The sequence below is a fragment of the Aquila chrysaetos genome, chromosome 12 (genome assembly GCF_900496995.4).
Source record: "Aquila chrysaetos chrysaetos chromosome 12, bAquChr1.4, whole genome shotgun sequence".
NCBI lineage: Eukaryota > Metazoa > Chordata > Aves > Accipitriformes > Accipitridae > Aquila > Aquila chrysaetos.
Window position 1 is genome coordinate 17,750,578 of NC_044015.1, and position 12,644 is coordinate 17,763,221.

Here is a 12,644-nt window from a genome sequence, read left to right on the forward strand (position 1 = left end):
GCTCAGTGTAGGAGATATTGGGGACCTCAGTACCGTTTCCTGCATTCTTTGGAGAATGCTTCTGTAAAAGTTCCATTTCCATTCATCAGAGAACCATACTCCTTTGGGGCAGCTATCTGCCCCAGACATCTGCCAAAATGAATTGATAGCCTTTAATTCAATTGTCTTTTATACCATCTGCTGTGGACCTAGAGAATTGGCTACTCACCCCCTAACAGAAACACATTATGTCCTGGTTAGGGAGCTCCATTCCCTGATCACTATATTCCTTGTTTTCTTGGGAGTTTACCAATCTTTGTAAAGGTTTTCTTTGGCCCTGTCAGCCTAAAGAGGGCTGGTGGTTTCCTGCCTTATCTTTCACTGCACTATTTCAGATTGCTTTACGCCATCATCGCTGCAGATGCTGTTGTTCTGTCCCTAATTTCTTTCGGTCTTGGTTATGTAAATGTACATAAAGAACAATTTATTTCCAAAAGGAAAGAAAGACATTGCATTGTGTTAACAGTGCATAATCAATTGATTTTGCAGCAGGCATTGCAATGGACAGAACATCATGCATTCTTGACCAGGAAAGTTCCTACAAAACAATCTTGCGGAGCAAAGTAGGAGTCCAGAAGCTAGAATTTTAGTTTTTTATAGATTTTTCAAAGTTTCTGGATGTGAGGGTAATCTTGAAAATCCTAACTGAAATGCTGCAGCCTGTTTGAGTCTTCGGTTATAGTGGTCTCAATTGCCTTGCTAATGTTGGGCATCATTATAAGTTGTCTTTCATAATTTTAATGTGGGTGAAACTGCCTTGACATTTTCAGTTTGCAGTATGAAGTGTTATAAAAACAGACAAATTCACACAGAGTTTGACTGTGGGTGCTGTAGATTGTGCAGGGTTTTGATCATAGTTCAGATTATCCAAGTACTCCTAACAGCATACATGTTGGTGCAGAGCAGCCCGTGGAAAGCCAGGTGATTCCACACTGGAGCTGGTCTACATGCACCAAGTGGCAGGCAGAGAAAAGGTTCATGTGCCTTCCCGAGCCAGCAGAGATGAATGCTGAATTAAGCACTCTCAGTCCCCATTTCCTATTTGTATTTGTTGCTGGGGTGATATTAGGGATCTGTTACATGCTTACACACTGGACTCTTAGCAGTCCTGATTCAGAACATCATCTTAATTCAAACTATGAGCTTCATTCCTACTGAAGTCTATGATGAATCTGCATGCAGAAGTGCTTTCTTGAACACCTACCACAACTTTTTGTCTTTTTTGGTTTGTTCATATTATCAAATTTGTGTGGCATATATATGAAATGTTGTATAGGTGCTAGATAATGTCTCCAAGTGTCTTAATCTACACAACTGAAAAATTTCTGATATATTCCCTTAGATAAAAATGAAAGAGCAGTTAATTTTACCAGGTCACGTGATCATAAATTCATCAGTATTTCAACTAAAAGCTGTTAAAGTATAGACTTTGAAAGAATAAAATCTTACCCACATTTGCACATACTGTGTCTTTCTGCTTCAGCTTTTTCATTTGTCCTCACAGAAGACATTACACATGCTACTTCCAAACTTCTCCATCTATGTGTATGTATACAGACTGATACTTGTTACAGATCAAATCACATTTCTGACCTCCCACTTCCTAGTGGGAGTTGTTCTTGCTATTGTCGTAAGATGTGTAATGGTACTATATATACCTTTCTTATTATTAGACATCAGAAATGTTTACAGGTCTGCTGAATTTCCTGGCTTGTGCATTGCTGTGCCTATATAAAAAGTGTAAAATTATTTGGAGCATGAAATTGGATGTTCTCTTAGTATTGGCCTGAGGGCTTTCCCTGGGTCCCTATACTTTGAAAGGTCCATAAAATTCTTTTCCTAAATAAGTTCTTGTCTAGCATCTTAATCTAGTATCTTTGGTTTTACTTTTCTTTCCCAGACTGCTCGCTTAATATTTTTAAAATAAAAAAATATAATAAAAATGGAAGAAAAGGAAAATACTTAGGAAATGCTAATGAAAATTGCTTGCCACGTACAAAAGATGGAAGCATAGACTGTTTATGTTCCTTTCGCCTTGAATTATTTAAAGTGGTACTGAAATTACTCGTGTTCAAATCCTGAGGAATATAAGCTTTAGATTTCACAGGTTCTTTGCTGGAATATGGGGCAGTGTAATCCCTGTGAGTGGAGTCCTCTTCTGAGCCTTTATTTTCATCTCCTGAAACGTTCAGCATACACTGTCTTTCAGAAAAGAATGGTCAGCACAGGGTTTAAAGCAAAATCAGATGAACTGTTTTCGTCTCTTTTTGCTTATGATTATCAGATAGATTGTTAAAGTCAGGGCTCACATCTCATGTTTGTTGTAATGACCATAGCAAATAGAGAAAGAGAAAAAAAGGACACATTTAAAATGCAGGTAACTGCCCAGAGTTGGGCACCAAAATTGATGATCTGATTTTCAAAAGAAAAATAAAGAAGGAAAGAGGATTGGGAAACCACTCAGCTCTCTCTTGAAATCTGTTCATCGTTGCTTCTGGCATGACGTGAAGTACAGGTCCTTTCTCGATAGTGCTGGCTCAGCTTCCCTGAAGGGGCAGAGCGCAGGTTTTGCAATCCAGATTTTGAGACAATGAGAGGCTTTTGTACGTGCATGCACAGCATTCTGGGGAGCTGGAGTTCGAGGAGTTTCTCTCTTTGCAGCCCTATGACTGTTCCTGTTTATGCAATCAGACAGGTGTGAGTGTGTTTTTTTAATAGCACTTTCAGATCCCTTGTCTGCAAACTTCATAATTTTTAATGAATTTCTAATTGCAGTATGCCAGTTTAGTAGGAAAGTGCCATTATCTCCATTTTGCATGGGATGTTGCAGAGGCACAGACATGGAGGGTACACCTGATCACTCATACAGTAGTAAAATGAGGAGCCCCTTGGTAGGACTTGGTCACAGTCCCAGCTTTCCTCATGCTGGCTGAGTACAAGATGGATTTCAGGTTATATATCAAATATAGGAAACTTTGATTAATTTAAATACTGATAATTTCTGCTTTTCAATAAAATATGAATGATTCCATATTAGTTTATATAGGAAATATATATAAATAATTTTTAACGGGCAGTTTTTCTAAAAAATATTGATATGCTTCACTGAATGATTTACTTTTCAAACAATTTTTGCATGAGTAATGGTGGTAGATTATGACCCTTATTATGCTTCCTATCAACATTTTGTGTGTATATTTTACTGTGTTTTAAATTGTACCCTAACAAGTATACAGTTGATTTAGCTGTTGATCAGTCAATACTGTTTGTCACAGTATTTTATGAAAAACAAAAATGTTATTCAGTAGCATATTTGATGAGTGATATTTAGTTCTGATCATTTCTGGCCTGAATGTCTGGAGGGAAAAAAAAAAGTCAGGATAGTAACCAAGTAAAATCACTCTCCCTTGAAACAAAGGGAGTTTGCTGGCTGCCACTGGCAGACCTGGGAGGGCGAGGAAACTGCCCAGCAGGCAGAGTTGGTATGGGAACAGTTCTCCACTGAGCTGGGTGATTTTTTTTCCCTCTGTACTCTCTATCCTTTTAAGAAACAGAACTAGATGTCTATCAGCCAGTGCTGGTTAGGATCTTCTCTTCATGCTGGAAGAAATCTGGGTCATAGGAGATGACTGAGACTAGCAGGATAGTTTAGAGCATTGCTGCTTAGAGATGTGAGGCTGGGACTTTGGCTCATGGAGCATAGGGACTGCTGAGGGTCCTGTTAAGCTCGGAGCAAGAGGCTGTAGAAATAGAAATGACAGATGGCTGGAAAATGAAATTTTTGTGCCACATCTTTATTCTGATTTGTGCTTTTCTGCTGTAGTTAAGGATCTTTCAAAGGCTTTACTGTGCAGGCAGAGTAACTGAGCACAGTAAAACCCAGCACTGTGCACTGGAGGTACAGAGCAATGGCATGTGTGTTACTCCGCTGTGGAATAAAGCAGCTAGTTTTCTTTAATCCTGAACTGCACAATCATCAGAGAATTCAATTAAACAGTCATGTCATTCTTGTGAGCAGATAGTCAGATCCTCACTCCAGCTCCAATGTGCTCATCTGAACCACGGGCCCTGTTCTCATCAAAGACAGCAGCTGACTCCCCCCAGCCCCAGCCTTGGGCTCTGTAACAGAGATGCTTCAGTAGCAGCAAACATCACTGCAGTCCTCAGATCACCACTCCTGTGAGCCACTTGGCATCTCCTGCAAGTGTGAGAAATTTTGTATTCAGGGCACTATCTGAAATGTGTGATTTTTGCAGCAATACTGAATTACTGGGAGCTTCACCTTGGTGAGTGGAAGAACTGTCCTGTGGGAACAGGGCAGCTGCTGCCTGTGCATTCACCTGTGTCACTAAACCAGAAGTATTATGTGACTGCAGCTTTGGAAAGACTTGTGGGGCTCTGGACTGTTTCTGTCCCCAGCCCCTACTGCTGAGGGCCTCGATAGCCAGGTGCTGTCAGAGTGTCAGAGCAGCCCCCAGGAACACCCCGCTACACTTTTGCAGCAGCGTTGAGTGTTGCGCTCTGGTGGGTTGCTCTGTGGTTCATCACACTCTGTCTTGCTGGCATGGGGCTGTTTGCCACCACTCAGCCCTGCTTGGCCTGCCCTCAGGCCTTGGCCAAGGTAAAGCCATGGCACTCCTGTGGTACCTTTATATGTCCTTTTACATTAAAAAAAAAATCTGCAATGCATAAAAACCAAAGAAATGGCTTGTTAGGGACTAGCTATTTGTGATAGTAAAAGGCTGGATTTGTGAATTTACAGAGTACTAGATTGTTTGGGGCTCCTGTTTGTAGCATAGATTTTTTTCTAAGAATTTGTGAATGCCTGTCTCCAGTTTTGTGGTTGGCTGGTTTGTTTGTTTTTTAATCCTAATATTCCCTTTGTAACACCTGAAATGTTCCTTTCCTTTTCCCGATCTTGTCTGACTGAAACCTTTGCAGGCATGAGTTGTCTTATACAGCGTCCATAGAACATAGCACAAGGCAGTTATGATTGGGATTGAGGAATACTGATATTTCTGCATTATAAATAAAATTAAATTAAGAGGAAGCAACCTCACCTTGAAAATCAGACTTCCATGTAAAACTCTTTACTGGCTCAGAATGCCACGCACATCTAAGGTTACAAAAAAAACAACCAAACAAAAAAATTAAAGGAAATGTTATGGTCTCTTTTCAGAGCCTATGTGTTTTCTTTCCATTTTTGATTGTACTTTGAATCTATTTTGTAGGAAAGCTAAGTATTTGTGAATCCAGCTGATGTCAGTTGGAGACAGATATTCAGAGCACCTGAATATCAACTATTTATCTCTGTCATCTGCGCTCCTCCTTCAGCTCCCCCGCAGGCCAGTTAGATATTTTTTGGGGGTCTTTAACATAGCAACGGATCAGAGAAAAATACTATTACAAAAAGGAAAAGCTCATAGACAGATGTCATTTCTTAAAAGAAATGTTCATTTCTTTTTAAAAATCACTGGCTGCATCTTTTTGAAAATCACTGATTAGATTCCCCACTGACATAATGCTCCCAGTAGGTACAGAGCTGTTGATGCAAGGACTTCATGCTAATAGATCTCTACTAAACAGAAAATATTTCTGATTTCAGCAGGCTTTATGTTATCAATGGCTAAAATGCTGCTATTCATACAGTACCAAACTGTTTACAGTTTGACCTTTGAGCTGACTAAAGATAGTTTAGAGAAATATTTCTAAGTTGTTTCTGGTTTGCAGAGCAAAGGACCCATTTTCTATTGCTGGCAAAATTACGTGAAAATTAATGTGCAGTCAGGAAGAGGTTTACAATACCAGATAATGCTTTTATCTTGAAGGAACTCAAAGTCAGATAGAGAAGCAAATCAGATATTTAAAGAAACCATGGTCCAATGAGATAGTCTGAGATGTAGAAGTTTACCCCTACCTCATACTCACCAATAGTCAGTCAGTTCTCAGCTGCAGCCTCCTTTTCTGGTCAAAACTCTTGAGAACTGAGCTGCCTTCAGCTGTGCTCAGCAGCTTCCCAGGACTAATAGAGTCAGCAATTGCAAAAACGTGGGAGTAGGAATTGAGAGAATAATGTAATAGTTGCATGTTCTTTCCTCTTTCTGCTTGCCGTAAACAATATGCATTCAGCAAATCCAGAACCAGCCTGTTGGTGTCATTAAGCAGAGCAATATGGAGCAAGTGTTTCTTTCTGCTTGTGGCAGATGTGGGAAGGGAAGATCAAGGCAGGTACAGAAGGGCTAGAAAAGTCATAATGAAAGTGACTGGCCCTTAACAACAGACAAGTTTAGTATGGTATCTACGTGAGTCTGGCTCTTGACTCTATACATGCACAAATACTGAAAATGTACAAAAGGCAAAGCAAACATTAGCACAGTTTTTCTTTTGCATGTAGCACAAAATTGCCAAGCAAATATCACAGCCAATCTTCAATTCCTCATGTATAGGTGTTTCTTAATGACTGTGGATGGTAGCCAGTGTTTCACAGTTTGAAGTAATGATAGTAATGACTGTGGATGGTAGCCAGTGTTTCACAGTTGAAGTAACTGTTACATTAGGGTTTAATATTCTTGCCTCTTGCAGACAATTCACATGGTGACAAGTACTCCCTGCAAAGCAGCCTGGACTGTATCCCAAAGATTGGCACCCCCCACTGTATCATATTAATGAACCTGTACAACTAAAAATAATTACAAATGCAAATTTGGTGAAAAGGAGTTTAATAGGGAAATTTCATGACTGCACTAGAGAAGTTGTGGTTTAGCACTAAGATAGGTCTGATTGCTTGAGCCTGTGGGTGCTATGGTAACTCAGTTTCACCATTTGGAAGCACTTAAGCTCTAAACCACAGTATGCTGCACCCTCTTCCTTTTGAGTAGGGTTCTGTAGAAGAAAAACAGAAGTAAACAGCATGAGAGAAACCACAGAGCAGCAAAGGCATCATTAGCTGTAGTCGTACAAGTGGGTTACCGTAGTTAAAGTCCTCCTGTGAAGACTGAGGATGTCATTTGAAGTGTAGTGCAATTGATAGAAATGCCTTCCTTCTGCCTGCTAAATATACAATATTCCTGGATATTTATTTTAAGTTTGCAAGAACTGTGTACATGGCAACAAGTATTTGAATTGCTGCTTTTAGTTTTTGTTCTACTTCAGGTTTATGGTTTTGAGAAGTTCTAGATATCATTGGTAACAATTGTTGTTTCCATGAAATTAATATTTCTTGAGGGAAATTTCTGTTTTTCTCTGGAAAAATTAAACTCTTAAATTTATTTTGCATCATCTGAATCAGAAGATTCCTTTTTTTAAATGGTCAGAAATATTTCATTTGATTTCAGGTTAGCTGAGAAAAAAATATTATGTCAGTATTTTTCTTGTGCTTTTCTTCTTATTCTTTCCTTAAGACAGGCTCTGTATGTTAGCAGAAGTTATGCTTGGTATTAATTTGTTTTAGCTGATAAATGTTGACAAACTTTGATGTTTGTACTTCCTCCTCTTTCCTGAGCCTGCAACATTGTGTTCCTCCTTATATCTGCAGCTGTAAATTATTCTTATTTCTATCTCTTTTTTCTGGCTGCTGCCCTTGTACCTGATTGCTGGTTAATTTGAATTTTTCGCCTTCTCCAATGCTGTAAATGCTGCTTAAGGCTTATAGTTGACTCTGAAATTGAAGAGGAGAGAGACAACTTCTGTCCTGGAAGCTGGACAGCAAGGAGAGGGTCACAGAGGGTGGGAACTATGAACAAGCATTAATTCAAATGTCAATTTTCATTAAAAAAATAATACCATATCCTATCATATTTAGCTGTAGTGTAGGCCTGCACTTATTCCTGAGATGTGGTTTGCAGGAAGACTATGCCTTCCACAATGCAATTCAGGTCTGAGCACTGGTAGGCATCTTGGGAACAAAAAAGCCTTTGGCTCCCAAGATATATATTTTAACCAAAGATTAAAGGTGGTAGGAAAGACTGACAGGATCAGGCTTTTAGAGAATGATTGCAGTGTGTTAAGGAGCCACTATGGGGGGCAATTATTAGTGAATTTGTATAAAAGGAAATATTTTGAGCAATTCAAATGGAAACTATTTTAATTATCATTTTGGGGAGTCAGAATGAATGTTATATCCTGATGCAAAAAGGAAACAATTGGTATTTCTCAATCAAAATATTTTAGAATTTCTGTAAAATTAAAATTTACAGTTTCAACTTTTTATCCCTAGTTTCTGGTGAAAATAAATATTGTAAATATTGCCTGTGGGAATAGAAATTCTAATATCTATTTAGTTTTAATTCTCAGCTACAGTAAATGTATAGCATACCTATGATTGCTGTAGGGCTATGAAGATTTTTACCAATTGGATTATGGATTACTTTAAAGTGATTTTGTGGCTGCATCTTCAATGACCAAAAGCATATGCATTTTTTTTTTAAGAACCCTCTGAAATGTCCCAGTTACCTGAGAAGTGTCTACATGTTGAACTCAAAAGAGTAATTTGTTTTTTGACTCAGAGCATGCAAAATTTCATGTATTTTTAATGTGAGCTTTATATGGCATTATTTTAATCAATTTTCAAAAAGCAGCAGTTTGTCCAGAAACTGGGAATGGTTTGGGGTTGTTTTTTTTTTTTTTTCTTCCCCAGCGTTAGTGATAAAGAATAAAGTACAATTCTGCAGTCTGTGATTATGAAAGCATTTCAGCACACATGATCCTACCTATAAAATTTGAGGGGTCCTCTGTGGTATAGAATTACTCAGATGTATAAGTGTTTGCTAGCCTATTCATAGGTCTGCCCAGATTTATTTATAAAGTAGCAATGGATCCCTTTATTTCGTGTTTGCAGCAAAAAGAAGCAATAACATCTCTGGCCCTGATGCTCATTTACTTTAAGGTCCCTTTAGCTGGTTCTGGCAGCACAAGGGAGCCTTAAAGTAGGTGTGAATTACATCCTATCCCACTTGAAGTTTAAAAATAAATCAAAGAAGGGTGGCTGGCAGCATTTTCTAAGGCTCCTTGCCTTACTCACCCTTCACCTCCCACCAGGAACTGTTCTTTTTTTGCAGTTCAGTATTGGCTTGCAGTGGAGCTGACTAATGTCTGTGCTGTTTGCTAGAAGACCCCCTCAAAGAGCTTTACTCCATCTGAACAAGTAGACCACATCCTGTTGCTTTCTGTGCAGATGTGAAGAGCCCTGACCTTGCTGAAGCAGTGCTCTTCAGCTGTAAAAAGAGGGAAGACAGAATCTGGTCCTAGACTAGCTGCTTTGTGTAGGGTGCTGCTCGGTGGGGGTTGCTGGGGTCTGTCCAAGATGCCAAAGTGTGGAGAGATCCTGGGAAAAGGGCAGCAGCTCTGCAGAACCACTAAGCATTTTTCCTGGCAGAAAAGTTTGTCTGCCAATGGTTTTGCAGACACAAGGCTGAGAGGAAGGATTACTTCCTCTGCCCCCTCCCCAGGTCTGGCAAAGAAACACAGAGTGTAGCTGGATGTGAAGAGTATGGTACCACTCTAGATAAAACACCAAGTGCACTACTAGCAGAAAGGGATCCTCCTTTCCATATTTCTTTATGCTGTGTGCATCAAGGAATGCAATACTGCAGCACTCCTGTGCTCAGAGGGGACAGCCTGAGCTAATGGCATGCAAGTGCAGGCCCCTGCCCAGCCCACCAGGAAATACAAAACCAGGTCCATTTTACCTACTGTGCAAATTAAGCAGCAGAATGGAGTTAAAAGGCATGTTCCCTGTCACCAGCTAATGTATTTTTGCCCATATAAACATGATAATGTTTTTAGGCTCTTAATGTAGATTAAACAGTATCTCCATCTTATCAGCTGGAGTTTCCTTTAGTAACACACATGCACAGGAAGTGTGTGCTGGTGCTTCCTTCTGCTCAAGAAGATCAGACCCTTGACTTACATGGAACACAGTGTCTTTTAACATACCCTAGGTCTGAGTTGTCTTCTGCTGAGTCACTTGGTCCTGTCAAGTGGAAAGCATTTTCACTTTATTTGCCTTTCCTGAGAGGACAGCAGTGAGCAGTAAATTCTTACATGGGTGCAACCACAGTTCACTGCAGTGAGTGCAGTCACTACTGCAGCGGTGATGTAGCAGCTCCTGTACCTCCAAATGTGACCTGTACAGCCTGCTGTCCTTGGGGTTTGAAGTGTTTGGCTTTTTTTTGTAGCCTGGTTTCTTTCACAGTTTTTCCATTTGCTCTTGTTGAACATTGAAAGGTTTCTTCAAAATGCAGTAGTCACTCCTAGGCCCTGTATGTCTTTGAGCTTTCAGGAGAAAGGGTGGTCAGCTTATCCGTTTTAGGCATATTTCATTGACAGCCTGTCATTCCATCTAAAACCTTTCTTTCAAGCAGCAGCTGCACTCTGTCTGCCAACTGGTAGCTAGAGAGGAAACGGAACGAAAGTGATTAGCCAAGCTCCCATCTGCCTGTGGGATATGCTGGTTGTATCTTTTTGCAGGGCATCCGACTAAGGCCAGATCTGCTCAAACATTACTGATGGGTTGGAAATCTTTTGGGTAAGTCAGCAGGAGCTAACTGGTGGCCAAATCAAGAGAAGAGAAAGGGAAGCTTAGAAAAGTTCCTTCAGTAGTAGGAACTTTTTGTATATTTTAATTTTTTCACTTGGGTTGTCTGAGCCTATCCTATGCATATTATCTTAAAAATGTCTTATGGCTGGATGCAGTTTAAGATTCGAGAAAAGGTTTGGGATAGTTCCTGTTTAAACCCAGACCAACTTGCTTAGTTTGGTAATTATCAGGCTTTCATACCACACAGATGTTTTTCTGGAGTTGGACATCCTTACTAAATTTTAAATATATTCTTAGATTTCAGCCTTCAAGATTCCAGAGTTATGTTTTAGAATATACACAAGTCAACAGTTTTGACTTTGAGGTTAACTTTGGTAACCCGAGGTTAACTCACACATATTTGTTAGCTGTGGGACATTTTGGGAAAAATAAATTCATTGTAGCAATATGCCTATTAATATTGGAGTAACACAGTCTGGTGTGTTGGGATCCTTCTTTATTTTCCTTCAGTTTACCTAGTATGTCTCAGTAAGGTTATATGAGGAAACCTATCTGCTTTGCTGTTTGAGAGGATTTTTTTAGTGTTCTGGTGCCACCTATTGAATTCTTTTCAACTGCATCCTATTACATTGCTATAAAAAAATCATGGAATAGAATAGAATCATAGACCTTTAAAATGCTTAGAAGGACATAAAACTGCCATGAAATTCTGTTAAAATGCCAGTGCTTATTTGGAGGGGAAAAAAGGGCAATCTAGGACTATTAATTTCCAAACTGTTTTAAGAGGTGATCTGCTCTAGTTGACACTGGTCTGAGCAGGGCAGTTGGACTAGATGACCTCTTGAGGTCACTTCCAACCTTGAGTTCTATGATTGTGTGTAACATTTAGCATCTCTCACCGTGAGTGAGCAATAAACCTCACGCTATATTTAAGCTAGTAGCATTATTCCTAACTTTACAAGGGAGGGGATGGGGAAAATGACTTTCACAGGAATCTTAAGGAGGTGAATGAGGCAACGAGAAATACAACACTGTGACAAGCTTATGAGCTCTCTTTTGCTCATATTATCTTCACTTGGAAGAGGGAATCTTGAAGTATATATTTTTGTCTCCATCGTGTTTGCATTAGAGATCAGTAAATAGCTTGAAAAGTATTTCTAAATGTTTCACTAATCTCTGAGCAGAGTTTCGTTTAGGACTTTTTCTGCAACTCCTTCTATTCTTTTCTTGGAAACAGTTATTTAAGTGGAAGTTGATCTGTGTAGATGCTCACAGAAAGTTAATTTGGGGCTTGAGGTATATTTAGTGTGCTGAAACAAAGTGAGATTTGGGAAGGAGGGGAAATAATTGATTCTTGACCTGATAAGCCAGTTGGAGAAAAAAAATCATATTATGGAATTTAGAGTGACCAACTGCCAGCTTTCAAACACTGAATTTAAAAAACATGAAAATACATTGAAAATTAATTGCTCATGGCAAATATGAATGAATGTACATGTTAGCTTTTACAAGGTTCCTTGGCAGTTTAACGTATACAGTCAGATTATACAATTGCTGTTAATAAATGTTCCAGTCCTTACCAGAGATTTCAGATGCTGAAGATACATTGATAGTTCAAAAGATCATCTCTGGTTTTGTTTCTTATCTGTGACAACTCTCAGGTTAGGAAGCTTCATCTGCTAACATTCTGTAGCTCTGAAAAGTATACGTGGTCCTGTGTTTCAGTGGAGATACATAGATATAAATGACTTAACATACTAAAGCTGTTAATATAGTGGCTTCTAAACTGGTGTTATTCAGTCTGTTGTCAGTCTACTGCATTTTTTACAGATTATATTCTTACAATTAAGAGCAATTTTATTTTGACAGTTTCATATGATTTCAGACAAACTATAGGCAGGCCCATATCCTCATCTCATTGACCAGATTTTAGGCAGCACCCGTCCCCACTTCAATAAAGAATGAAGTAGCTAGTTCTGCGTTACTATTTCCAGCTGAGCTTCATTTGACTTCTGTTGATGCTTTTTCTTTAAAATATCAAACTACTGGCTTTTTCCAAATTTTAATT

At 39.1% G+C, this 12,644-nt stretch overlaps 1 protein-coding gene and 1 long non-coding RNA gene across 4 annotated transcripts in view; one reads left to right on the top strand and one right to left on the bottom strand.

The window, feature by feature from the left end:
- Window positions 1-12,644, top strand: part of PTPRC (protein tyrosine phosphatase receptor type C) — a 70,228-nt gene that overhangs the window by 22,032 nt on the left and 35,552 nt on the right. The window contains exons 2-3 of one of the 3 annotated variants that reach the window (XM_041127674.1): window positions 7,663-7,768; window positions 7,884-7,925. The exons of the other annotated variants lie outside the window; for them this stretch is intronic. Coding sequence (XP_040983608.1) covers window positions 7,663-7,768; window positions 7,884-7,925 — 148 coding nt within the window. The remainder of the gene's footprint in view (window positions 1-7,662; window positions 7,769-7,883; window positions 7,926-12,644) is intronic. 3 annotated transcript variants of the gene reach the window in all.
- On the bottom strand, window positions 3,792-6,079 carry LOC115349177. Its single transcript, XR_003926017.2, has 3 exons — window positions 5,968-6,079; window positions 5,100-5,155; window positions 3,792-4,237 (listed from the first exon to the last, which is right to left on the bottom strand). It is a non-coding gene; the product is annotated as an uncharacterized LOC115349177 (long non-coding RNA).